Here is a 26,226-nt window from a genome sequence, read left to right as displayed (position 1 = left end):
CTATGTCCAGTTTTCTTTTTTTTTCTTCTTGGGAGGACCTGGGTGGGTGTGCAGCAAGTTTGAAATGCTGTCTCACTGTGTAATCAGGGCCGGCTTCAAACTCAAGATACCTCTGCTTTGGTGTCCTGAATGCTAGGATTACAGGCATCTCAGGCTGCCTTTTTCCCTCTTTCTTTTCTGTTGTTTGGTTGATTCGGTTTTGTTTTGTTTTGTGTGCTAGAGATTTTGGGGATCCACACTGGGCCCTGAACCTGGGGCTTTCGTAGTGGGCTTTATCACACCTCTTTTCTATTTTTTATTTTCATACAAGATCTCACTAAGTTGCCCAGGTTGGGCTCAAAAATGTGAAAACATGATCCTCCTGCCTCAGCCTTTCTTTTTTTTTTTTTTTTTTTTTTTTGTCATTAAATTTAGTGGGTGCAGTAATGTATATCTGGAATTCTGTGTCAAGGCTGAAGCAGGAGGATTGTCATGAGTTTAAGACCAGGCTGGACTACACACGAAATCGTAGCCAAAAAAACAAAAAATAAAAATAAGATTTTCAATTACATTTTTACTCTCCATCTCTCTGCTTCCCTTGCTCTTTTTCCTTTTCTTTTTCCCCTTGTCCTTCTCTTTCTTCTTCTTTTTGTTTGTTTTGTGTTCTTGGAACAGTCTCACTAGGTAGTCTAGCCTGGCCTTGGCCTCATGTCGTCCTGGCTAGCCCTGAACTGGCGATCCTTCTGCCTCAGCCTCCCTAGTTCTGGGATTACAGGCATACCCCAGGATACACAGCTAAAAATAAATGTTATTGTGTATGTTTAAGATATACAACTTACTGTTATTAGATACACACATAAAAAGTTTCCTTCAGTGAAGCCAGCAAACATGACCCTTATCCCAGTTACCCAATTTTTTGTTTCCATAGCAACAGCAGCAGAAAGCTACCTGGTTAGCAGGAGTCCCCCCCACACACACACACAGGACAAGTCCCCCACCAACATCCCCGAAGACTCCCGCCTCCCACACCCGTGCTGCCGTGCTGCTCAGGTCACCTCTCCCCTTCTCTCCTGCCCGAGGCACCTCTTCATCCTGGTGGAGGGTCCTTCTGCCTTCCTCAGGGCTCAAGGGCAAGGCCAGGCTGGAGTGGATTCCACAAACCAGCATCTTCCAGTCACAACCTGGACCATGATATTGGGCCGACTCAGCCACCTGCTCCTGCAGTCTCTGCAGGGGACAGGTGGGGTACATGTGCAGCAGGGGAGGCAGTGGCACTCCACCCAAAGAAGGGGGCAAGCACTGGCTTTGACCACTCGCTCACAGAAAGCCAGGTCTCTCTGAGCCCCATTTTACAGAAGGGAACACTAGGCCTAGAAGGTAACACGGGTCCCCTTAGGTCTGGCCTCTGCAAAGACTTGGAGGCAGAGAGCCCAAGGCAGACAGGTGCCAAGAGGAGAAGTCAAGGAAGGTGAGAGTGGCCACTACACTACCTCAGGCCAGCCCTGCCTCGGGTCACATAGCACAGAGGCCCTGTCACTTTACATGTGGAGGAGGCAAGGACCTTGAAGAGGGAATCCTGCCTCCTGCCACCACCTGGGAAAGGCTGACAGTGTGATTCCAGAAAGACAGAACGTCCAGGTCCACTGTGGTCACCTGGAAGCTTCATCAGGCCTTAATGGAAGGAAGGGAGGAAGGAAGGAAGGAACGAAGGAAGGAAGGAAGGAACGAAGGAACGAAGGAAGGAAGGAAGGAAAGCGCTCTCCCCAGGTCACTGACACCATGGCAGGAGGTCCTTGAGGCTCAGGTGTGCAAGGAGTGTGCACACTGGTAGTCCTCAGCATGAGAGGCTCTTCATAAATGTGTTTGTTTTGGTTTTTTACAAGGTTTTACTGTGCAGTTCAGTGCAGACTGGCCTTGAACTCACTCTGGCCTCAAATTCTCGATGCTTCCCTGGCCTGAGTCTCCCTCATGCTGGCATCTCAGGCTTGCGCTGCCGTGCCTGGCTCAGTAAGTGTCCTTGAGTTGTGGTTGTTGTGCCTTTTCAGCCCACGTGGCAGCCCTGCTCCCCGACACCAGGCACCCACTGCTTACCTTGTCCAGCCCAGCATCCCGGAGGTCATAGCTGCGATGGAGATGAGGCTTCCGGCCAGCACAAGTGCAGCTCCCTGGGGCAGCTCCCCTGTGGGCAGCAGAGGTGGCCGGGCTGGGCTGTCTTTGCAGGTACCAGGGAGAGCGGGCTGCTTGCTGGGGCCCTCCCCTGTTCTGGACAGTGGCCTCCCGGACACTTGGCACAGCTCCCTCGCAGCCCAGCAGTACCAGCTTCCCTTCTAGACACTGAGTGACCCTCTTACCTGGAGGCACCAGCATGAGGGTGCTGCTCTGGACACTGATGCTGTTTTCAGCCTGGCACTGGAACCATCCCGGCATGGGGGACGGCGGGATAGAGAAGTTGGCGGGCTGCCCATGGGGCGGAGTCTTCTGCATGTGGACCTGCCCATCCTTGCTGACCAGGCGATAGGTGATGGGTGGACTGCCCGAAGGTGCCCAGCAGGACATCTCTGCCTGGGGGCTTGACCCTCCATCGTGCAAGGTGACATTAGCCTGCAGCTGGGTCACCGGCTCTGGCAGGGTGAGTGAGTAGCACAGTCACAGCTGGGAGATTTTCACCCGTCCCAGTGAATCCCCATTACAGGATGCTCCTGAACCTCGAGGTGCAGCTCTGTGTCCAGGGGCCCGGCCCGCTAGCCTACTCATGGTGAGCGCTCCACAAGTTCACTTTTGGTTTCACTTTTGTGTAGTATATTGCAGTTGCCAGGTTTAACAAATAAAAATACAATGAATTTGGATTTGGATCCAGTTGAATTTGGATTCCAGATAAACAATTAATGTTCTTGTTTTTGTTTTTTGGGACTCCAGTCTTGCTATGTAGCCCCCCGCTGGCCTCAAAGTCAAGATGATCCTCCTGCCTTGGCCTCCTGGGTGCTGGGATTACAGGTGTGTGCCCCCACGCTTAGTGCTAACAATGAATAATTTTTTTTTAAATTGCAGCATGTCCTATTTATCTGACAACTGTAATTTTAAACTCCTTTCAGGCTAATCTTCTGTACTTCCTGACTAAAAAATCAAAATGGAGTCACACACATTGCAGCACCAGATCACCAAGCTAGAACAAAGCTGTTTTTATCTAACTTGAGAATCAGAATTCTGAAGAGAATAGCTGCATCTCCCAAACAGACTGGTCCGAACTGACATATCAGTGATGCTCCCGATATACCAGTCCTGAACTGAAAAGGGGACCTAACACAATGGGATATGAATCCATCAGGTCTTTCCTGCTTTCTTTTTCTTTTCTTTCCTTTTCTCCCCCGACTCCTCTTTAGTGCTGGGGATGCAAATCCCAGACCTTAGGGCAGTGCTGGGCAAGTCTACCTCCGAACTGCTCCTCCTGACCCTCAGCCCCTGTCATCCAGTCTTGTTATATTTTGTCCCTGGTTTTCCCAAGAAAGACAACTTTGAAATGACCAGGTCACCTTGTCCTTTGCTCTTGCTTTTTGCAGCCTTTCTCTCTCTCAGAAACCAAGCCTCTCTCTCTCTCTCTGTCTCTCTCTCTCTCTCTCTCTCAGGGACAGGGGTGCAGCTCAGGGTTAGAGCCCATACTGCACCCTGGTTCCCTCCTTGACACAGTTCTGGTCAGCCCACCAGAGTACTTATCCTGTTTTATGGAATGAAGTGCTGCCTGATTCTAGCATGAAAAATGAGATCAATTAAGATTAACTTAATCTTAATTGGATTTAGCTCAGCGGCATAAGCACCTGCCTTGTAAGTGTGCAGTCGTGAGTTCGACCCCTGGTACCAATAAAAAAAACGAAAAAGACAACAACAACAAAAAATTAACAAAACTAGGGCCGGGGCTGCATGTAGTTAAGTGGCAGAGCTCTTGCCTGGCATGCACAATGCCCAGCCCTGCCAGCCGCTACATACTAAATGCTCCTCACCTGAGCCCTCTACACCCCCAAGGATGACCTCTTTTCTTTCTTTCATTTTTGGCTTATTGAGATAGGGTTTTGACTTTGTAGTACAGGCTGCCCTCGAACTCATGACTTTCCTGCTTCAGCTTCTCAAGGGCTGTCATTGCAGTTATCATGCTGGCTTTAGAGCCCTATTATAATCTTTGCAGAAGCAGCTGCCTTGAGATGGAGTGACTCATCCTGAACTCCACAGCCAGCTCATGGGGGGCTCTGAACCCTCCTCCTCTGGCCTCAGGCCTGGGTACCTCCCCCCACCGGGCTGCCTCTCCTGGTTGGTGTAATCAGGATGTGGGCAAAGGACGGGTAGGAGTCCTGGTACCACCATAGGCCGGGCAGCACTTCCGGCTCCTACCAAGGACACTGCAAGCAGACTGGGATGGAAGTGGGGGGAGTGGATTTGTGGGGACCATGCGGGATTTGAAGCCAGCCTTGGTCTAGGGTGACTTCCTGGTCTCTAAGCTTCATCATGCGCAGGCTGGATATCCACCAAGAGAGCTGGAAAAGGGCGCCCCCCATATGCATCAGCCCCAAGTGCAGCCCTTGCCTCTGCCCCCCACCCTCCAGCTTCTTGGCCTCCAGCTCTGCCGGGAGATTGTGTCCTGGGGTCTCGAGGTGCCCGGCTCCAGGTACTGACCGCAGCCTGGAGGTGGGCAGTTTGGCCTTCCACCTCACTCCACTCCGGCTCTCGATGGCCCCCCCAGGTGCCCGAAGTCCCGCCCCAGGTTCCCAGTGCCACACTCACTGGCCCACAGTTCCCAGTACATCTGCAGCTGGGTGCTGAGCCACTGCAGGCCGGAGGTGGAGACTGCCTGGCAGAAGTAGGAGAGCAGGTCCGGGCTGGACTTGTGTGTGACGTTGATGCTGAAGGAGGCCGGCTGCTGAGTCCACACCACCTTCTTAGACACCAAGATGCCCTGGCTGGCAAAGAGGGAGTAAGTGACGGGCGGAGATGCCTGAGGTGCGTGGCACGTGAGGAGAACTCGGCGGCTTTGGGGGTACACCTCCAGGACTTTGTAGGCAATGGAGATTTCTGGGGGGTGAGACAGACGGAACAGGAAGAAAGAAATCCAGATTAACCAGGCACATTAAGAAAACGCTTGGTTTAGCAGTTACTCAAAGTGAAACGGAGAGTTATCACGAGACTCACGATTCCACTGCTAGACTTGTAGCAAAAAAGCTGGAAATGGTCTAATAGATACACGTGGACACAGGTTCACGCAGAGAGAAGGACCAGCACTGAAAGGTGGTGACAGCCTGAATCTGCATCGACAGCTGGATAAATTTCTTTTTGGTACTGGGGATCAAACTCAGGACCTTGCACTTGGCAGGCAGGCACTGAGCTATGTCCCCGGCTCTGGCTTCACAGAACAGTGCTCAGAAGCCTGGTGTGGTGATGCACACCTCTAAGCCCAGCACTCTGGGAGGCTGAGGCAGGAAGACTGGAATTGGAGCCCAGCCTGGTGATGTAGCAAGAACCTGTCTCCAAATAAAAAGTAGAAAGGGCTGAGGAGACAGCTCAGTACCAAGGCCTTGGGTTTAATACCCAGCGCTGCAAGCAAGCCACAGCAAATGCCCATGTGGTAGGGCCATGCAAAGAATATTATTTAGTCTTAAAAAATAATATGGGTTGGTGATTAATAAATGAATAAAAAGTGCCCTATACACTCGACAGCACAGAGGGGCTGAAACCATAGTAAGCCAGACCTGGAGAGCGACCCTTACATGAGTCTGTTTATGCACTGTGTTCACGACAGGAAAGTGCAGATGCAGGAAGCAGACTGGTGGCTCCGGAGGGACAGTGGGGAGTCACTGTTCAATGGGTGTAGGGTATCCTTTTAGGGTGACAAAAATGTTTTCAAACTGGAGAGATGTGGCGATGGTCTGACGTGGGGAATGTACGGAAAGTCACTGCCATCACTTTAGGGTTTTTTGGTTACTGGGGTTTGAACTCACAACCTTGTGCTTTCGAGGAAGATGCATTATGCTGAGCTATATCTCCAGCCCCTACTGCTATCCCTTTAAAATAGTTAATTTTTGTAATCCCGGCACTCAGGAGGCTGAGACAGGAGGGTCACTTCAAGTTCAGGGTCAGCCTGGGCTACAAAGTGAGTTTAAGGACAGCCTAAACTGCATAGCGAAACCCTGTCTAAAAATAAAAAGTGAATTTTTTTGTTAATTTCACCTACCCCACCCCAATGCTGGAGAAAGGCCTCTCTCCTGTGTTCAAGCCTTTTCTGTCCAGAATATTGCAGTACAAGACACCATGAGAGTTGGGTGTGATCATGGAGGCCTGTAATCTAAGAACTCCGGGAGGCTGAGGCAGGGGATTGCAAGCTGGATCCCAGCCTGTGCAACTTAATACTTAGCAAGACCCAGACTCAAAATTACAACTGTGAGGATATAGCTCAGTAGGAAAGCCCTAGGTTCAATTGCCAGTACGGAGGAGGAGGGGGAGGGGGAGTGGGAGGAGGGGGAGGGGGGAGGAGGGGAAGGGGGGAGGAGGGGAAGGGGGAAGGAGGGGGAGGGGGAGGGGGGAGGAGGGGGAGGAGGGGGAGGAGGAGGAGGAGGAGGAGGAGGAGGAGGCGGAGGAGGCGGCGGAGGCGGAGGCGGAGGCGGAGGCGGAGGCGGAGGCGGAGGCGGAGGCGGAGGAGATGCTGTGAGACACAGATGTGTTCACGAAAGCTTCCCGAGGCAGGAAGAACACAGAAAAGCAGGGCCAAGCCCCAGATCTGCCTTCTGACAGCCAGCCTTGCTCACCGTGAGCCTCAAGGGGACAGGCCCATGTCCCGTCACTGGTCTCTGCCCTGAGAAACATACTACTTGGCTGAGTAACTCGAATCCAAAGGCAATGGCAGCCTGGTGCCCTCTCTAGCTCTGGGACCTTCTTGGGGGACACAGGTGCTCACCCAGATGCTGTGATCCAGCTGCTCTTTGCAGATTACCTGAGCTGCCATCTGTAGCCTGTCGGATGGGTCGTATATGGTGTGGATGGACAGCTGTCCATTTAGACCAGAGTCTGGGCATGGCCTCCCTCCAAGCTCAGAGGCCTGGTCATGCCAGTCCTACCACAGGACCTGGGATGCAGGGGGACAGTGGGGCCCCTGCACCCTGAGCCGGGAACACCTGGTTTCAGAGGAGTAGGAGAGGGCAGGGGCTGAGAGCGTGACCCAGATCCTCGAGGCTTCTCAGGGCAGGGCTCAGCCCAGAGTCGTGGGCTGAAAGGGGAGAGAGAGGTAACTTCAAGGAAGTAGGGCTTTTGAGGAGCAGGGAGATGGCAGCGGGAGGCTGGCACCTCAGGGAGCCCCAAGCTCACTCTTGCCTCATGGGGACCCCTCTCCCAGCCAGGGATCTGCTTACAAGTGACTTTGCTGTTTCATAGGCAGACCCTGTGGTTGAAGGTTGAAAGATCCTATGATCCTCCTATTGGGCCTTCCTGATCCCCCAGGATGGAAGTCAGGATTAAGCAAAATTACCCTTGAATGGGAGGTGGGGACAGAAGGGTGTGTTACCAGTGGGCGGTAGTGTTCTTTTCAAGAACAGGGCATGATGGAAAACCTGTATAATCCCAGCACTCTGGGAGGCTGAAGCAGGGAGATCACAAATTCGAGCCCAGCCTGGGGAATTTAGGGACTAGATGAGACCCTATCTCAAAACAAATACATAGTGGCGCACACCTGTGATCCCAGCACTCGGGAGGCCGAGGCAGGAGGATTGCTGTGCATTTGGGGCCAGCCTGGGCTACACAATGAATTCATGGACAGCCTACATTGCATAGGGAGATCTTATTTCCAAAAACCAAACCAAATCAAGCCATACCAACCAAGCAAACAAGAAAACCACACTGCAGTGCACATGACAGCACCTCGAAGTCTCCTCGAAGGAAGGAGAATGAGCCCCAAAAATCAGAGTGTGTGACTGAGAGGGCCTTGGACATCAAAGAGCTGGCAATCTTGGAAACTCCTCCAGGCCTGGCCGCTCAGGCTGACTGACAAGTTGACTGACAAGTCAACAGACACTGCCTCCTGGCACCTCTTTGTTTTTTATTTACCCATTGATTGGAAACAGAGTCTCACTCTGTAGTCTGGCCTTGAACTCTGTGTAGCCCAGGCTGGCCTTGAACTCATGGCAATCTTCCTGCCTCAGCCTCCAGAGTGCAGGGATTTTACAGACATGTACCATCACACCCAGCTGTGCCTCTTTAACAGTTTCATGAGAACCTCATCTTGGAGGGAATACCTTGTTTTAAAGTCTCATGCAAAGTCTTGATTTGAAGAAAATGTGGCTATAGCAGGGTTGCAATTGGTCTCTGGGGCATTGTTTTGCTGACTTCTACCAATGATTCTGTCAGTGGGAGCCTTGGGGAGGAGAGGGAGTCCCCTCCTGAGGTCCAAAGATGATCTCAGGGGCCACGGTTTGCCTCCCATGGGGGCTGTGGGAGTCCAGGGCCGAGGCCTGGTGATGCTTGCTATTGCATGAAGGGAAATGACCTTAATTTATACAGTGGAAAGAGAAGGCTCCACCTTTCCATTTCCACAGCTGTGAATAGAAACTTGATTTGCCTAAATGCACAGATGGGCGCTTTTTATAAGGTACAGTTTGTAAGAGCAGGGCAGTGTTCACTTTCTTCATTTTAAACAGTGCCAAAATGTTTATTTGAAAAGTTGTGGGGTTGGGGCTGGGATTTAGCTCAGCGGCATAAGCACCTGCCTTGCAAGCAGGTGGTAGTGAGTTCGATCCCTGGTACCGATAAAAATGAAAAAGAAAAAAAAAAAAAAAAAAAAAAGTTGGCTCACGTCTGTAATCCCAGCACGTGGGAAGCTGAAGTAGGAGGATCACTGCAAATTGGAGACCAGCCTGGGCTACAAAGTGAGCTCAAGGCCAGCCTGAACTGCGTAGTGAGACCCTGCCTCAAAAAGAGAAAAAGACAAAAGTACAGGGTTAATGGGTCTGAGTAAACCAGCTCTGCAGAGCAAAATCCGGCAGAACAAAGAGAGAAACAAAAAGGAGGTTAAAGCAAAAGGCAGTGCAGGCTACCATGCATTTCCAGAGCATTCGCTTTACCTTAAGGATCTAAACGGAGAGCAGTGGCTGAGGGAGGCTGATGCAGGACAGTCACTATGAGTTCAAGGCCAGCTGCACTGCATAGCCAGAGACTTTGTCTCAAACAAACAAACAAAATAATAAATCAGAGCAGTGATACACGCCTGTAATCTGAGCTACCAGGGAGGCTGAAGCGGGAGGACTGAAAGTCCAAGGCCAGGCTGGACAATTTGGTGAGACTGTCTTAAAAACAAAAAGGCCCGGGTTGTGGCTCGGAGGCAGAGGGCTTTTGCAAGGCCTTGGCTTCGCAGGGTGGGGTAGGGTGGAGCAAAAGGAAGCGGGAGACAGCTGGGGCCTCCACCAGGCCCCGCGCTGTGGAGTGGGTTCAGGGGGATTCGGAGGCCCGGGATCTGCACCTCTGTAGCTCCTCTCTGGAATAACCAGAGACTGGAAATTGGAGGTCTAGAGACTGTGGATCCTTGGACTGATGTGGGGCACAGGCCTGTGAGCGAGCAGTGCCCAGTTCAGGGATGAATGTGCCCTCCGGAAAGATTATGGCCAACGTGTTACTCCGGCACTTCCGAAGGGACTTGCTGGAAAGAGGGCTTTACAGATGTGATCAAGTGCCGTGATTTCCTGAACCCCAATGACCTCATGCTGGGTCAGTGTGGGGCCTCCTAACAGGACCAGAGACTCAGGCCTGGCAAGGACTTGCCATGCCACAGCGGGAGAACGGGGAAGAGCGTCTCACTTGCCTTTGGGACAAAAAGCCCTGTGGACACCTTGATTTGGGACTTCTGGCCTCCAGGACTGTGGGACAGCAAAGTCCTGTGGTCATCACCGTCCAGTCTGCAGGGGTCAGAGGAGCTCAGGACACTCCCAAATGCTCCTCCCAAGTGATCTTATGTCACCTGAGACCCTCACTCTGAGAAACACCAGGCTGTGACCCTAGCACTCCGGGAGGTGAGGCTGGAGGGTTGTAAATTCAAGGCCAGCCAGGGAATTTAGGGACTTATGGAGATGCTGTCCCAAAATTTAAAAATGCTGGGGATGTAGATCAGTGCAAAGGCCCTGGGTTCAATTTCCAGTGCTGGAAAAACAAAACACCCATGCAGTGGCCAATTCTTTCTCCCGGGTCCTCTGCTCATCGCGGTCTCAGACCTGGTGCCAGCCTCACGCCCCTGCCTGCAGAGTCTCAGCTGCAGGATGCCACCCTGGCAGGCTGGGCTTCACTCAGCCAGCTCTCCCCGCAGGTGTGGCAAGTGGCTGTGGTCTCCTCCACGGCTGCCCTTCAGTCCTGCTCCCTCCCTGCAGTCCCGGCACCCCGCAGAACCCGCACTTGCTTCTCATCTGAGAATCTTGAACCCTGTGGAAGGTGCTCATTTTGTACTCCTCTGCCCCTGGTCCCACTTAGAATGAGGGTTTCATTTTCTTATCCCCAGGAGTTGTCACCAAACAGGCGACAAGGACAGAATGCATCATTTATCGCATTTATCAGTTGGTCCCTTAGTTTAGTTACTAGGACTTGTCAGCAACAGTCTGAGAAGTCGAGGGCTGTGCTGACCGCTGACCTGGAGCTGTCCCTCCCAGGTACTTTCCTGAGGCTCAGCCACGGGCTCTTATTTTTAGCTGCGGCACCAACAATGTGCTGGTTTTTACGGCAAATGAGGAAATGATAGTTTGACTCCTGCTTCCTTGCCGTCACCACTACCTGGCCCTGCCCTTAAGCAGAACTGAGGGGGATGTCCAGCTCTGTGTCCTGATGGCCCAGCGGGACAAGGTAGGGACCACGACAGGGCGGTGACTGACTGCCTTGACCCCAGCAGACACAAGGGCTTGAGATGCCTGCAAGGGAGAAACCTGGGAGGGAGGGTAAAGGGAACGAGGCCCCGGCCTGGCCAGATGGAGCTGGCTGGGAGGTGGGAGTAGGTCAGGCCAGGGTGGGGTTCAGGGGCCTCCCTGGTGTCCCCTCCTCTGTGGCTCTGAACCAAACTGTGCAATTTGTGGGGGGAGAGAGAGACACACACACACACAGAGACAGAGACAGAGAGACAGAGACAAATACAGACAGACAGACAGACACACACACACACACACACACACACACACACACACACACACACAGGGAGATAGAGAGATGGAGAGACAGGCTTCCTCTACCCTGGACCCTGGGGCATCTTGATTTCTCTCATCCCTCTTATAGGCCTGGGGGCCCCCTCCTGGGCCAAGGTGCCCCCCAAATTTCCCAGCCCTCTCTGGATCACACCACCTGGCAGATCTGTGAGGCACCTGGAGGAGATGCCACTCTGGATGAGGATCCAGAGTTGAGTGTCCAGGACACCCCTACCCAGGACACCCCACACTCCAACCACCGTCCCTGTCTTGTGTTCCTGGGACTCTCCCTCAGCCTGCTTTTGTTTGTCTATGCCCCCAAGGTCCTGTCAGGATCCGGAATTGTCCAGCTGTGTCCTAGCATCCCTCCTCGCCCCTGCCACCTCCCAGCAAAGGCGTCCACCACAGGTGATGGTCATAGGTGGGGGTCCCCAGATGGCTGCCCTTGTCCCTTCAGGATGTGGGGCCACTCACCTTCTTCCTGGCCCTTGGGAGAGCTGCTGGTGGCTGTAAGAGAGGGGCAGTGTCATGGGAGGATGGGTAAGGGAGGTGTGGGCTGACCCCTGCAGGCTGAAGGATTCAGCCAGCACAGCTGCTCAAGAAGCCCTTTCGAGCCTGGGACATTTGGGGTTTTCCATCCATTTTGTGGAGTCAAGAGTGGGCCAGAGTGATCAAGGAGTAACAGCCACACAGGCAGTAAGGAGACCGAAGCCCAGACTCTGGCTTTCAGAGGAGCCCAGGTCCCAGGGGCCACCTCTCCTGTGCTCCCCGGCACCCCACACCCTAAAGCCACCTCCTGGGGGCCTTGACAGTAGACCCCCCACAAGTGTCCCCCATGGGCTCACCCAATGTGGCCAAACAGAGCAGCTGGAGGACCCTCATGCCACTGAGGCTGTGGGCCATGTGAGGCTTCTGCTCGGCTTTTGCAACGGCTTAGGTCTAGGCCCCCCACCTTGGGGCCCCGGGTGTGCTCCTGGTGGCTGCCTGCAGTGAGGAGATAACCTGAAGGTCCCAGTCCAGTGGGCTGGGCCCAGAAGCCCTGCAGCCAGTGGCCCCACACCCCAAAGGGGAGCAGAAGGAAGGCGGCTGGCCCTGTAGCACGCCAGGCCTGACTGAGCTCGGCAGGGCTCACGAAGCAGGGACTGTCCATGTCCTCAACGCTGGACCTACCAACAGGTCAGGTCACATGGAGATGGCCTGCAGAGTCCGAGAGGGGGCCACATCCCAGGTTACCGGGATGGACCTCATGTGACCCACAGGGGCCTGACAAGGCACCTCCAGAGAGCCCTGGGCAGCACCCCAAAGCAAAGCAGGGAAGGTCAGTGTCTGCCCACATCTTGCTGGGCCGTATCTGACCTGGGCCCCTGGTCACCCCCGGAGAGTGATGCAGTGTGCCTGCGGAGCTCAGAGGAGCAGGGACCTTCTTTGGCTCAAGGATAGGGATGATCATTCCCCAGAGACCAGTACCCAGTTACTCTGTACAAAAAGGAGACCGAGCTGCGTTTCTGGTGGTGTTGCGGCCTGGCCAGCATCCTGCTGCTGAGTTACCTGGACAGATGGGTCAGGGTGAGCAGGGCCTCACAGAGGCCCGAGTCAGAACCTAGGGCTCAAGGGATGCAGAGCCAAGGGATCAGGTGCTGCCACCTCCACAGCAAGGCACTGCCACCTTCCTGCCTGCGAGCTGGGCTCTTTACACCAGCCCCACCTGGAGCTGCCAGACCAGCCAGGACCTTTCTGGGCTGGCTTGGTGACTGCAAGAATCACAGGCTTTGGCTGCTTCCTCTTGGATGATGTCCAAGAGGCGGCCTTTGTTTCCAGGATCCCTGCCCCAGCATAGCTCCTTGGCCCTAGCGTGGACTCTTGACCCACAGAAGCCCCAGCTACAGCCCTGACTCAGAGCCTGTGGCCTCTGGAAGCTGCTTTGCAGGGCGACCCCTGTTGGCCAGGGAACAGCAGGGGCACCTGGTCTTGACCCCTGCAGGTGGCTTACTTTCTCCTCAGTCAGCTTGAATCAGTGGTGTCACTCGCCCCTCCTCGCCCTGACGTGTGCCCTGGGGATGCAGCCCCAGCGCACGTGTAGCATTTTCTCTGTTTTCAGCAAAATTCCCTTCCACAGCCTGTCCTCCTGTCTGCTGGGAGTGGAGTGGGGAAGGAGGACAGATGGGAGACCCCCGAGGGGTCACAGGTTGTGACCAGTCTGGTGCCCAGAGGCCCAGAAACTCGTGTCTCCCCACCTGGGCTCTGGCATCTCTGAGGGGTCTCCTCATCTCAGTGTTTGAGGGTCAGAGTCAGGAGAGTCATGGGTAACTCCAGGGACATCTTCCCTGGGCCTTGGTGAAATGAGGCAACTTCCTGCCCTACCATGGCCCCTTGTTGGGGTCTGTGCCTAGACCCCCAGTTCCCCATACGGGTGCACAGAGAAGGCTCAAAGGAATGAGACATGCAGCATGGTCTTCAGGGCTACAGGAGGAGTGAGATCCTCAGCAGAGCTCCTAACTGTGGTAGCCGGCCAGCCCACTGATGCTCGGCACCCAGGGTTAATCAGAACAAGCAAGGAGCTGAGTGGACAAGGGAGGAAACATGATTAGGGTCTTGGGAGGAATGCAAAGACCCCTTAGAGCAACAAATGATTCTAATTAAGGAAAACATCTAGAAAGTCTCTAGGAGGCCTCGGCCTATCTTGCCCCCTGAGATGTCTCCTTATTCTCAGTTTAATCAGGCCCAGGCCACACCACAGTTCTGCACCTGTATTCAGCTTCAGTGCTCTCCAACAGTCCCTGTTAGGGATCACCTGCTTGCTGGTCCTCTGGCTGCCCTAGTCCTCTGTCCGTGGGCTGGGCTTCTCCCCAGCCAGTGAGGAGGGACAGGGCTGGTTAGAATGCCTCTGTGGTGACTCCTGAGGTTATTCACAGGTTTCTTCCATGAAGTCTGGGTGTCCCCCAACTCTCCAGACCCCCAATACCTATCATGTTCTAGGATTTTTGCCCCTCCTGGGTCAGTCTCCTTTACAGAAGCTTTATGGATCTGTCTGGTTTCCTCATGTCCTGTTCCTGGAAGGTCCCTTGGCCAGCAGATCTGAGGAGGCCACAGAGCCCAGGGAGGGGTTCCTTAGGGCTGGGTGGGGAAGAGTGAACCATGGTGGCCCACGCCTACAATCCCAGCTACTCAGGAGACTGGGGCAGGAGGATCACAAGCTGGAGCCCAGTGTGAGCAAGTTAGTGACTTAGGGAGACCCTATCCCAAAAAATAAAAGAGGGGCCCGGGGTGCAGCCCACATGGGAGGCCATGAATGCCAGGCACCACCCGGAGAGTTCTGATGATCCTTTCCCAGACTGAGACCTGTTTCCCCCACAGCCTCACTGCCACCCCTAGAAACAGGACCTGGTGTTCAGCAGCACTGACTCCATCCAAGGGGCACTGGTGGTCATGGGATGCCAGGCCAGGGAGATTAGGGCAGTGAAGAGGGGCTGGGCTGGCCAGGGCTATCTGATCAGAGAAGTCCCTGCTCTGAGGGCGGCAGGCAAAGCCCCCCCCCCAGATGATGTCTGCCCAGGTGCTGGTCCCCCGTGAGAGCTTTGCAAGAATGTCCTGGGTTTCTTCAGTCTAGAGTCGCCTGGGTACTTTTAAAGTTCCGACTCCAGCCCCATCACCACAGCATGGGGCAGGAGCAGCAGGCTCAGGAAGCTGGGGCACGCCTTGGGCCACATCCCAGTCCTGAAGGTCACACACCTGCTGACACCCACACTTCATGTGTCTGTCACAGCACAGGCCTTTTGATGCTGCTGAGACCCTGGCAGGGCACCATGCTGCTTGGCAGGACAAATTCTGCAGGAGACATGGAGGGGCCTGGGTTCCAGTCCCTGAAACACTTCTGTTGCAGTGAGCTAGCCACCGCAGGGACAGAGAGCAGCAACACACTCCCTGTCCCCAGACCTCTGGCTCAGGGTCAGGAATGCTTCTGCGCCCCTGCCGAGGCAGTGGGGCTCTGCAGCCTGCCTGTCTGAGTCAGATCCCAGCTGGGCCCCCGCTGGCTGTGCCCCTGACTTCTGTGCATTCATAGAAGGGCTGAGTGGGTGGGATGCAGCGGGGTACAGGGCAGCCCTCGGAGTGCAGTGGAGTGGAGTGGTGAGCAGCTTTCCCCTTTCCATGGGAAAGGGCTTTGAGCTTCGGTGAGCACCTTCTCAGCACTCCAAGATGACATATTATTTATGAATTGTGTTTATGGGTTCCTATAATAATGTATTATGTGCACTATAAAATAGTAAAAAAATAGAAGTTTTAAAGGGATGAAATTAGAAAAATAGAAGTTCTCATACGGTCTTCCGTATGTCCCTTTGTGGGGAGCCTTGTCGGTGTGTGAGGGTGGCCCTCGCCAGGAGCCAGGGTGGGGAAGTGGGTGCCACAGGTTCCGTCGTGGGGGGCGCCGGGTCTGTGTTACAGGGACAGCTACAGCTCCGTGGCGCTGGTGAAGCGGAACCGGGGCCCGGGCTCCAGGGTACCGCGCGATCCGGGGTAGGAGGAGCTCAACCAGGGCGAGGTCGGTGTGGAAGGATCCTGGCTGAGGTTCTTGGGGCCCAAGGGACCTGGGCTCGGGAATCCCGCACCGAAGGACCAGGGGCGTGAAGTTCGGAAGTTCGAGGAGCCAGGGATCAGAGATTCGCTCGAGCCTGGCTCCTGTAACAGCCGCGACAGCTCCTCCACCAGGCGCCACTTTTCCTGGACTTGCTGCGGACAGTAAGCAGCGGATTGGGAGGGGCAACTAGGGGCTCGGCCACTGGGAGGCTGCTGATTGGGTACCCGAGGCCACGCCCACCGACAGGAGCCCCGCCCCTCCAACACCCGCGCCTAACCAGAGACCAGGGTCCGACCCCCTAACACAGCCACAGGTCGTGCACTTCAGATCCGACCCCACCAGGGTCCAGCACTGAAGCTCCGAGGCCAGGTTCTCGTGAGCGGGACCCCAAATCTAAGGCCATGCTCTTTTTTTTTTTTTTTTTTTAAAGCCAGTCAAATTTAGCAGTGGGGGGGTGGTATACCAACTTTAGTGACACTAATGTTAATAAGTTCTGATAACCCACTGCCATCGGACCAGCCTAAGGCCATGTTCTTATCAGCTCCGGGGGGAGGGCCTTCCTTTCCTCCCCCTGCCCAGCTACACCCCATAAGCAGAGGCACCAGGCTATCTCAGGCCACACGCCCAGAAGATGGGTGTCCCCCAAACCTAGCTGGCACTCACCCACACCAGCTGCTTCCGGAGCACGTGGATGGCCCTAGCATTGGCCTGGGACTGAGAGATGCACACGGTCAGGATGAGGCTGGGGGCAGACAGGATTTCAAAGTCAGTCACCTCTCCGACCACGAGTGGCCTGCCCTGCCCCGGGCTGGGGATTTAGCTCAGTGGCATAAGGCTCTTGCCTTCCAAGAGCATGGTTGTTGAGTTCGATCCCCATTGAGTTCGATCCCGGGTACCGATAAAAAAACAAACAAACAAACAAACAAAAAACCCCCTCTTCCCAAGAAGCATACACTTTCCAAAAAAAATGCCCTGCCCCTGGGGTTTCTCTAGGGGCCCCTCCTTCCTAGTCCTCCAGCGAGGTACCATGCTGCTTGGAGTACCCATGGCATCCTGGCACTGGGCCACAGGGCCTGCTTTACAGGAGCAGCCTCCAGGCTCCCCGACTTAGGGCTCTCATCTGGTACTAGGGCCTGCTTGCCTGAGCCCCATTTTCCCTTTCCCTGGCTTCTGGGTCCCGATGGGCTGGGGGAAGGAAGCCCACAACACCCTCCTCAGCAGTCCCCTCCCATGGTCCTTGCCGCCTGATGGACACCTGAGCAGGACAAGGAGTGGGTAGACGAAGGCATGCGAGTTGAGGTAGCGGAGGGCACGCTGGCCAGGGAGTGGGAGCCTCAGAGCCACCAGTTCCTGGACCACCTGCCAGGGCGCTGAGTAGTTGGCGAAGAGGCCACAGTCCCAGGAGGAGTGGATGCTGCAGAGATGGGAGAGGCGGTGTCAGGGCCTCATGGGGAGGGGGCTGCCCACCTGCGCCCACCCAGCTCTCCTGCTCACCTGCTGACCACAAAGCCCAGGGGCACCGCTGCCAGGAGCAGGCCCAGCAGCAGCACCAGCTGGAAGAAGAAGGTGGAGCTGGAGGCACGGAAGAGCCTCGGGGCTGCCCTGCAGTTCCTCAGCAGGGTGTACTGGGTGCAGACAGGAGAGCAGGGGTGTGAGTGCGGTCCTCAGCCCTGGTGGGGGGGGCTGCTCTCTCCCAGCAGGCACCCTTACCTTCTTGATGTAGAAGGTGAGGAAGAGGAAGATGCTATGGAACAGGGGCAGCAGGGGGCAGTAGAAGAGGCCCATCCAGGTGATGGTCTGCCCCGCCACGATGTCTAGCACATTCTTGGGCACCAGGAACTCCTCCCGGCCCAGCCACGTCCAGAACCGGCCTGTGAACCGCTCCACCAGCAGCCTGGGTAGGGAGGGTCCAGGAGGCTCGAATCAAGAAGGGTGCGGGGGGCTGTGGACCATCACCCCACACAGCGGGCCTGGTCCACTCCTGCCTGTGACCATGGGCAGTCCCCAGACACGCCTGTCACCCCACTCTCCCTGGGCGCCATCTCTCATTTGGCTCACCTCCGAGGCAGGGTGACAAGAAAGGCGAAGGCTACAGTGACGAGGAAGTTGAAGATGATCAGCTTGTAAAACTCCTCGCCCACCGAGTTTTCCCAGCACTGGGGTATGGAGCAGGAGGCCTGTCACCATCCTGCCCCCATCACTCCCCACCCCTTACCCATCCTGGGAGGGAGGATTTGTTTTTGTTTTGCTTTGCTTTTTGAGACAAGGTCTTGCTATGTAGCCCAGGCTGGCCACGAACTCACAGCAATCCTCCTGCTTCAGTGAGCAACCATGCCTGGCACTGGGAAGATCTTGTAGCATAGGAGTTTGGCTATGGTCTTATACAACTCCAGGACTATTAGAGCAGGAACTGCCTCCCAGGACTGTCACACCACATGGTGGGTGGGTGCAGGGGCGCCCCTTGGGGGTGTGCTGTTGCATGGTGGCTCTGCTCACAGCTGCTCCCAAAGGTGAGACCCAGAGGGGGACTAATGGGGCAGGCACAGGACTGTGTATTTTTTTTCTTTTGGTACTGGGAATCGAACTCATGACCTTGCGCTTGCCAGGCAGGCACTTTTGCCACTGAGCTAAATCCCTGGCCTGGGGCTGTGCATATTCGAGGCAGGACTTTGCAGAGGAGCACAGGAGGGGCAGCTACCTGATAGTCACAGGCATTGTAGCCGTAGGCCTCACAGCTGGTCTTGTTTCTGCCCAGGCACAGCACGGTCTGACCCAGCGAGAAGGAGAACATGCCCAGGCTGGCCAGCCTCAGCACCACACACCTGCGGAGGAGTGTGTCAGGGTGGTACCTGCACCCGGCTGGGCCCCATCCCCCTAGCCTGCAGCCCAGTATCCTCCCAGCCGGCTCCAGTCACAGTACCTTCCCAAAGGACTGCCCGAGAACCGAGTTTCCAGACCGGTAATGAGACAAGGGTTCTGCTTTGAAACCAGTTTAGGAAACCATGTCTGGCTGTCCTTCCCCAATGCAGCTTCTGAACCTTTTTCAAGGTCTTTTTCATCCTGGTGCTGGGGCTGCAATCCGGAGCCGCCCACCTGCTCTTTCCAACCCAGCACTGCTGCCCCACTCTCTCCCGCTGCCTGTCCCAGTCCTCGCTCTCTGACAGTGTCTCTAGGTAAAGGTGTGAGCGTGTGTGCTCACTGAAAGACATGCCAGAGTCCTGTGCAGAGCTGATGGCCGGAAACCATTGCACAAACATTAGCTGCAAGGGTGGACACTTCCGGTGCCCTTGTGAGCTGGGAAGCCTGGGAGCGGTGGTTCTGCTGAGGGAGGGTGGGAAGCAGGGGCTTATTTTTAACCTTTCACCCTTTTAGTAATAGGGAAAGATTAATATGATCTGAGGAGAAACTTTCATCCTTTTAAGCATCTTGATTTTTTCCTTTTTTAAAAACCATGTGTGCATTTATAATATATTCAAAAAGTAAAGTTCCAAGATACAGTGGTGGTACATGCCTGTAATCCCAGTTCTTGGGAGACTGAGGCAGGAGGGTCCTTGCAAATTCGAGACCAGCCTGGGCTACAGATTGGGCTCAAGGCCAGCCTGAACTGCATAGTGAGACCCTGTCTCAAAAAGACAAAAAAAAAAAAAAAATATATATATATATATATATATATATATATTTATATATATCAGACAGATGTGGTGGTACACATGTGTAATTCCAGAAGTCTGGGAAGCCGAGGCAAGTTTGAGCCTTGCCTGGGAAACTTAGCAATTCAGTGAGACCCTGTTTTAAAATAAAAAGCACTAGGAATGTAGCTTGGTATGGAGGCCTGAGTTCCACCCCCCACCCCCAGAGGGCAAGTTGCAAAGGAAATTACAGTCAGGGAAGCAGGTAGGAAGGGAGTGGGGTAGAGGTGGCAGGAGGAGGAGAAAGCCCCTGAGGGTTTTGGGGTAGGGGCTGCTTGGAGTTGGAGCTTGGAGCAGAGCTAAGACCAAGTGCTGAGACAGGCGGGGTCTGCAGTGTAGGAGGACTTGCATTTGAATCTGCACCCCGAAAGTGTTGTGAAATCTTGGGTGGGCACTTGGCCCCCGAATCATTCCTGTTCCAGGGATAAGGGTGCAGCGGGGCCCTTGGGGCGAGGGCAAGCTTTGTGTCCCCAGTGGCTGGCTTTCATGACACTGGTTCCCAAGACTCCCCTTGCTCCTCCTTGGCACTTGGTCCATGCTGTGGCTCCCTCTGGTGGTGACACTGGCAGGCCTCAGACCTGGGCCCCGAGGCCAGTGTCCTAGGAATGCCCGCCTGCTTGCTCAGTGAATGTGTGGGTCTCCCCACTCGGGACAGTTGGTGCCCAGCGACTGCCAGGACAGCAGCAAGACCCTTCCACTGGGCCTACATGGCCCCTAAGGGGTGCTCACCAGATGAGGGTAAGGTTGACCTCAGTGCTCGGAGGATAGTTCTCCAGCTGGATCAGGACCGTGAATAGCAGGGGACCCAGGAAATTGACCAGTGAGATGACCCCAGAGGGCAGGTACTGGAGCACCACGAACAGGGATTCCTGGGGAGTGATGGGAGGGCTGTGCAGGCCTGGCGAGGGGCAGGGCTGGGGTCTGGAACCTCACAGATGGGGACACCCACAGCGACAGCCCATGCGAACTGGGCACCACCCACAGTCTGGACAGCTCTGGCCTCTCTGAGCCCAGCTTCCTGCCTGGAGTGAAGGGAGCCACCATCTCCTCCCTTAGGCCAGGATTGAGGGAACACAGTCGCCTCTACCTCCTTTTTGTCCTGTGAGTACTTGGTGGCCCAGAAGATGGCGCTGATGGCTCCGATCACCAGGAGTAGAATCAGGACGCTGACTCGAAGGTAGCTGAGCAGGCGGCAGGTGCGCTGGGCTGGAGTCTCCTGCCGCAGCCGCTGGCGGTGACACAGCTCCTCCAGGTACACCTGCGGCCAGGGTGGGACTGCTCTGTGCTCACGCTTGCAAGCACGCCTCTCAGGTCGAGCCACCTTGTGTTCTCACGCCCCCACACTCAGTCCCAGTGCTTGCACTTCCGCTTTACACTCACACATGTTCTTACACACACGTGCATACTATGTAATCATAAGGGTTCCACACTCACAACTTGCTCCCTTGGTAAAATGCCCGCACACAGGCACACACTCGGTCACGCCCACTTTTGCACACACCTTGAACTCATTGCTGATCTCATGCTTCTTGATGATGGCTGCCTCCCGCATGTGGATGCAGAAGTCCCAGGAGGAGAAGACCTTGGCACTGAGGGGCACTTTGTAGTTCCGGTTCAGCCCCGACCTCTGCAGCAGCCCCTTCACCATCCTGGGGACGACAGCCTGGCTGTGGCCGCTCCCGAGAGCCTTACCAAGCAGGGTCAGGGGCCTCTCTGTCAACATGGGGAGCCCTCTGCCCCGGAAGCGGAGATAGGGAGGATGCCCCAGGAACTGGCCAGGGCACAGGCCGCACGCTCACCGCTGCAGGGTCCCGCAGAAGCTCAGCAGCAGGCAGGCCAGCGGGCAGAGCAGGTAGGCCAGGCGGATGCTGTAGGTGGAGCTGCTCTCCGGCCCCGCCCGGTACGCGCCGTAGAAGAGATAGGTGTTGCTGAAGGCCTGGGGACCATGTGAGGACAGCCGGGCATGGACCGAATGCCAGGCCCCGTGCTCAGCATTTGCCATGCCTCAGCTCATCACCCTCCTCATGAAAACCCGGTAGGTGGGAACAGCCCTTTTCACAGTGGTAGAGAGCGGCTGGGCACTTGGTCACCCAGCTTTGAGGTGTCCCCGGCAGGATTCAACACAGGTGTGTCCACACTGGTGACCACTTGATGGCTTCCTGCGATGTGATGCTTCTCCCAGGGGTCTTTTGTTCCTTGAAACCCCCATGGGACCCAAGGACCACAGCTGTGCTGTGCAGCTGCCACACCTCTCCCTGACCCCATGTCTACTCCCACCAGCTTGCATTAAGATTTGGAGAGGCAGGATCCTGGGGGGGGGGTTGCTCTCCCCTGGACCACTTACTCTGCCAGTCAAAACATTCCAGAGCTGGTTGTGGAACCTGGGAACGTGAGCCTGGGGCTGGTGGCTGCCAGGACACTGCAGGGCTGCTGAAGTGGAGTGGAACAGGGAAGGGGTCCCAAGACGTAAGTGAACCCAGGCCTCCCCATTCTGCAGCCCCGCCATGACAGTGATGATGTGTACCAAAGGCCAAAGGCAGGGTCAAGGGAAGTCCAGGGCTGGGGCCCAGAGGGTCCAGGGCAACTGGTCACTCACTGAAGTTTAGGCTGGGACTTGGGCCCGTGGGGCGGAGCCAGGCCAGGGGTGCCAACACGCAGCCGGCAGTCAGCAGCACAGTGAGCAGGTTGAGCAGCAGCAGGAAGCGCAGGAAGGTAAAGTAGGACCGGATGCCCGAGCCGAAGAGGCCTGTGTGAAGAGAGCCAGGCAGTGAGGGAAGCGGTCAGGGCCCAGGCAGGGCCCCGGGAGCCAGCCATGCGGCATGCATGCCAGGTGCCCAGCACAGACTGGCAATGCCTCTAAGGGCCACCAGAGGGCGCTATCACTTACCGAGGTTGGCACCAAACTTGGGGCTGTGTGTGACCGACAGAGGAGCTGGTCAGTGGGATGGTGCCCGCCCGCCTTTCCAAGCTGGGTAGCAGGACTCCAAAGAGGAGAGATGGGGAACAGGGGACCTACCCCCGATCTCATATAGCGCCCCCTTCCAGAGTCCGAAGCCCCTGGCAAGCCGCCGTGCTGCCTCCCTCAGACGCTGTCCAGTGGCCTGCTGCCTTTGCTGCCACTGCTGCCAGAATGTTGCCTCCATGCCCTCGGGCTCACGCATCTCCCTGGATGGGGTGCGATGGGATGGCCCTCAGCTACTCCCCAGCCCCACCCATGGCCAGCAGATGGTGCCACGGGCCCAGGACCCCATATCCCCAGTGCGTCCTCCCAGGGTCCTGTTCCCACCAGCTGGCCCCAGACTGTGCTCCTGCTGGGCACCCACCGGATGAGGCGCTTGTCCATCATGGCATAGGGCAGTGAGCGCAGGGGCTCCCGGGAAGCACGTAGCCACTCCATCTCCTGCTCCCAGAGCTCCTCACACTCGGGTGAGGGGCTTGGCCATCTTGGGGTCTGTCCCGACTGTGCTGACCACTGCTGCCACATCCCAGCACAGGTTCAGCCTCTACTCTCAGGAGGGACGGGGACATGGGGTACCAGGTGGACAGCTGCAAGGTCTTGGTCCTGATGTGCTCAGAAATGAAAAGAAAATCCTGCCGGAGTAGGGATTTGAGCTCAGTCTCAATATACACCTCAGCATTGACATAAGGCCAGGTCTCAGTCTCCCCATCATACCGGCTGTTGGGAGCAGGGACTGTCACAACCAGTCATGAATGGCCCCAGGCATTGGGGGTCATCCTTTATTTGGGTTTGTCTTTTTGAGATTTGGTCTTGCCACGCAGTTCAGGCCAGCCTTGAACCTATTTTATAGCCCAGCTGACCTTGAATTTGCAGAAATCTTCTGCTTCAGCCCTGAGGGTTGGGATTATAGGCATGGCCCCCATGCTGGGCCTGGGGGTCACCCTTTAGAAGAACACAATTCCTGTTCTCCCTGTGCCCGTTCCCTGTCTGGGGAGACATCTGGCCTCAAGCCTGGACATTTCCTAGGACCCAGTATCCTGCAGCACCCCAGCCTTGGAGGTGCTGGGCTCCTTTTGTGTCTTTCTTCTGGTGGCCCAGTGCCCCAGGCCAAGCTGATCACTCGGGTTCCCTCCTGGGGCCCAGAGAAGCAGGCGTGGTCCCAGCCCCACTGTGGGAAAAGGAAGAGATCCCAGAGGTGCCTTAGCAGCTGCTAAGAATTCCCTCACCTCCCTGCCCTCCACTCCTCCAGCCCGGGCCCTCAGATCTCTGCAGGCTTCATCCAGCTCACCTGGGGACCGAGGCACCAAGCTCCTGCAGCAGCCCCCTTCTGGGGCCAGCAGCCACCAAGGCAGACGGGACTGTGAATGTGTGCTAGGGTGGGTCACGTGACAGGAACCTAGGCCTTCCCCAAAGTTTCCTCTGCTCTAACTGTGACCAAGTGGCACTTCCTGCGGGCTGCGGGTGCATGGGGCGCAGGTGAGGCCTGTGCCTACGGTCTGCAAGGCTTGTGCCGACTGGGCCGGGGTCTACTTTCCCCTCTCTGGTGTCCCACAGGGTCCAGGTCTGGAACAGGGCTGAGTCCCCATCCTGGGTTCCTCCTGACCTGGGAGCCTGGCCTTGGTGGGTGCTGGCAGTGGAATACAGGGTGCGCCCCTTATCTCTCTCCAGCAGGTTGCTCCAGGGAGTGCGATAGTGACCCATGGTCCCTCAGTGCACCAGCTACTCGGTGCTCAAAGCCAGTTATTTCTGAACTTCCCTCCTCTGTGGCCCACACCCCTTCCACTCTCACACCCCGCCCCTTTGTCAGTGCTCAGGGAGGGCTCCACAGTTGACCTTTAGGAACCTTGTTGGCCAGTTCTTGTCCTTGGGTCCCCTGGGAGGCTTCGCAGGCCAGCCTCCCTGCTGGCTGTCTGCCTCCTTTGGGGTTAGGGTACCCCAGTTCTGAATTCTCCTGGTGCCTTTCTGCATCCTGTGCCTCCTGGTTCCAGGTCTTGCTACGTAAACTTGGTGCTGGTGCTGGGCACACAGAGGGTGGGAGAGGAGGGGACAGAGGCACAGAGGGTGTGTTAGCAGACATGACATGTGCTCCACCTGGAGAGGTGGCTTTCAGGTGGGCCTGGGGCAAGGCCCGGGCCGAGTGTGCAAGGAGGGACCGTGTGGTGGCAGAGGCTGGGCAGGCTGGAGCGTCACACCAAGGTACGGAGAATCAGCCTCAGGTCCCCTGCTTGAGGACCTACCGATGGCTGCAAAGAAATGAGACCCTGGCTCCTTTGTGCACACCGGGCTTCAGGCCCCAGACCCTGTTCCTCAGGCTCATGGTCCTCTCCTGCAGCTTGGTTTTCCTCCTGTTCTCCCTCCTGAGGGTCCTGAGCCCCGCTCTGCTTCCTGCTCAGTCACCCCGTCTGCCTCATGTCCTCTCCCTCTCCTCAGGTCCTCGCTGGCACAGGGGTCTCCAAAGCGTGTCCTGGCAGGGCTGCCAGGCTAGGGCTCCTGCTCTAGCTGGGGGCGCCCTGTGGGCGGAGGCACAACAGGCCTGGGCTTTTCTGTGAAACAGGGCCCATCCCTGACTCCGGGCTGGTGGTGAGCCTTCGGGGACACTCACAAAGCGTCGGTCTGCTCTCCGCGTGGCCCCCTCCCCCACCCGGCACACGGGAAACCCTGGACTCCTGCTAGATAAACAGCGCAAAGCGCGCCGAGGAGCCGCGCCCGCGGGAGGGGCAGATAACCGGGCGGGAGAGGCCTGGAGGAAGGAGTTGCCCAAGCCCGGCGCGGAGAGGCTCGCGCTCAGGGCGCTTTGCGGCGGCCGCACCTCTTTCGCCAGCCCCGAGCCCGGGACGTGGAGAGATCCGGAGTTACGGCCCCCTTTTGAAACTTGGGGAAACCGAGCCTCACTCCGGGGCTTCCACCAGAGACTGCGTAGACCCGGCCCCTCGCAAACGCGGGGTAAAGTGCGAGGCAGGCCGGTGGGCACAGGGCACCGTCACCGCCCTGGCCGGAGCAGGGGCGGGGCCCGCGGGTCACGTGACAGGCGCCCCCTCGTGGGTGGGCGGGGCGGCGCCCCGAGCCCGGCCGCGGCCCGGCTCTTCCTCGGTCCCGCGGGCCGGCACTGCTGGGGCAGAGAAGCCGGTCGGCAGCGCCCGGCCCGTCCTTCCGGCGCCTTCCAGGTGAGCGGCCAGGTCCCCGCGGGGTTCCCACCGTCCTCCCGGGCCTCTTGGTGCCCAGTTCCCTGCCGGGCTTGCCGCGGGGGCCCGGGAGGGGGGTGACCGGAGACTCCAGGGGGACCCTTGCGAGGCTTCGTGGTGCCCTTCCCGGTAGTGTCGGCTGGCCCCTCCCTACCTGGCTCAGGAATGCTGCACCCCGGAAACTCCCGCGCCCCGGAAACTCGCCGTCCTGCCTAGCCTGGAGCCGCAGGGGCTGCGGTTCTCGCCCGCTTCAGTCCTCGGTGCCCGGGGAGCCGCAGGTCCCAGGCGTTAGCCTCCGGCAGGCACCTCCATGCCCTGGGGGCACTCAGCCCCGCTTGGCTCCTTGCCAAGCTAGCTCCGGGCTGACTCCGTCTCCCCCGGACAGGGGCTTCGATTGGTAATCAGAGATCTGTGGGCACCGTGCCACGACCAGGGGGCTCCCCGAAAAGGAGCCAACTGTCCTTGGGCTGAGGGCAGTGGCGTCGGAGGGTCCGACAGCCTGGGTCCTGTTTTCGCAGAGGTCTGCAGCAGAGTGGTGGGGGCGGCTGGTGTCCGCACCCAATCCCACGGGGCTAGCTAGACCCAAGGCTGAGCCCGGGACAAAGCGCTGTGGTTCCGGCGCTGCCTTCTGACCCAGGGCTAGCACAAAGGGGCACTGTGTAGG

The 26,226-nt window shown here is 56.7% G+C and overlaps 2 protein-coding genes and 1 long non-coding RNA gene across 8 annotated transcripts; 1 reads left to right on the top strand and 2 right to left on the bottom strand.

The window, feature by feature from the left end:
* Positions 1-533: 533 nt before the first annotated feature.
* Positions 534-12,293, bottom strand: CUNH17orf99 (chromosome unknown C17orf99 homolog). The gene is made up of 6 exons (XM_063242041.1): positions 12,005-12,293; positions 11,634-11,666; positions 4,750-5,037; positions 2,331-2,600; positions 2,071-2,158; positions 534-1,160 (listed from the first exon to the last, which is right to left on the bottom strand). The coding sequence occupies exons 1-6, from the start codon at positions 12,060-12,062 to the stop codon at positions 1,154-1,156; spliced, it is 744 nt and encodes a 247-aa protein (XP_063098111.1). The 5' UTR covers positions 12,063-12,293; the 3' UTR covers positions 534-1,153.
* Positions 10,605-19,223, top strand: LOC106026492 (uncharacterized). Its single transcript, XR_001200134.2, has 3 exons — positions 10,605-10,827; positions 11,483-11,567; positions 18,488-19,223. It is a non-coding gene; the product is annotated as an uncharacterized LOC106026492 (long non-coding RNA).
* Tmc8 (transmembrane channel like 8) lies at positions 15,362-25,852 on the bottom strand. 6 transcript variants are annotated; one of them, XM_063242034.1, is made up of 16 exons: positions 25,717-25,852; positions 22,745-22,983; positions 22,438-22,586; positions 22,018-22,167; positions 21,766-21,851; positions 21,221-21,357; positions 20,923-21,070; positions 20,509-20,679; positions 20,151-20,290; positions 18,431-18,554; positions 17,791-17,888; positions 17,443-17,626; positions 17,227-17,357; positions 16,988-17,146; positions 16,396-16,474; positions 15,362-15,884 (listed from the first exon to the last, which is right to left on the bottom strand). In XM_063242034.1, exons 2-16 carry the CDS (start codon positions 22,903-22,905, stop codon positions 15,606-15,608), a joined length of 2,196 nt encoding a protein of 731 aa, XP_063098104.1. In that variant the 5' UTR covers positions 22,906-22,983; positions 25,717-25,852; the 3' UTR covers positions 15,362-15,605. The 6 variants fall into 6 exon arrangements, with proteins under 6 accessions (XP_063098104.1, XP_063098102.1, XP_005001472.1 ...); XM_063242032.1 differs by lacking the exon at positions 25,717-25,852 and adding an exon at positions 23,669-25,235 and having other exon boundaries at positions 22,745-23,548; XM_005001415.4 differs by lacking the exon at positions 25,717-25,852 and adding an exon at positions 23,669-25,235 and having other exon boundaries at positions 22,745-23,012.
* Positions 25,853-26,226: the final 374 nt, after the last annotated feature.

Source organism: Cavia porcellus, unplaced genomic scaffold (assembly GCF_034190915.1).
Source record: "Cavia porcellus strain 051 isolate PalLab524CR breed Dunkin Hartley unplaced genomic scaffold, mCavPor4.1 scaffold_32, whole genome shotgun sequence".
In the NCBI taxonomy this organism is placed as follows: domain Eukaryota; kingdom Metazoa; phylum Chordata; class Mammalia; order Rodentia; family Caviidae; genus Cavia; species Cavia porcellus.
This window is presented reverse-complemented; position numbering and strand designations above follow the sequence as displayed.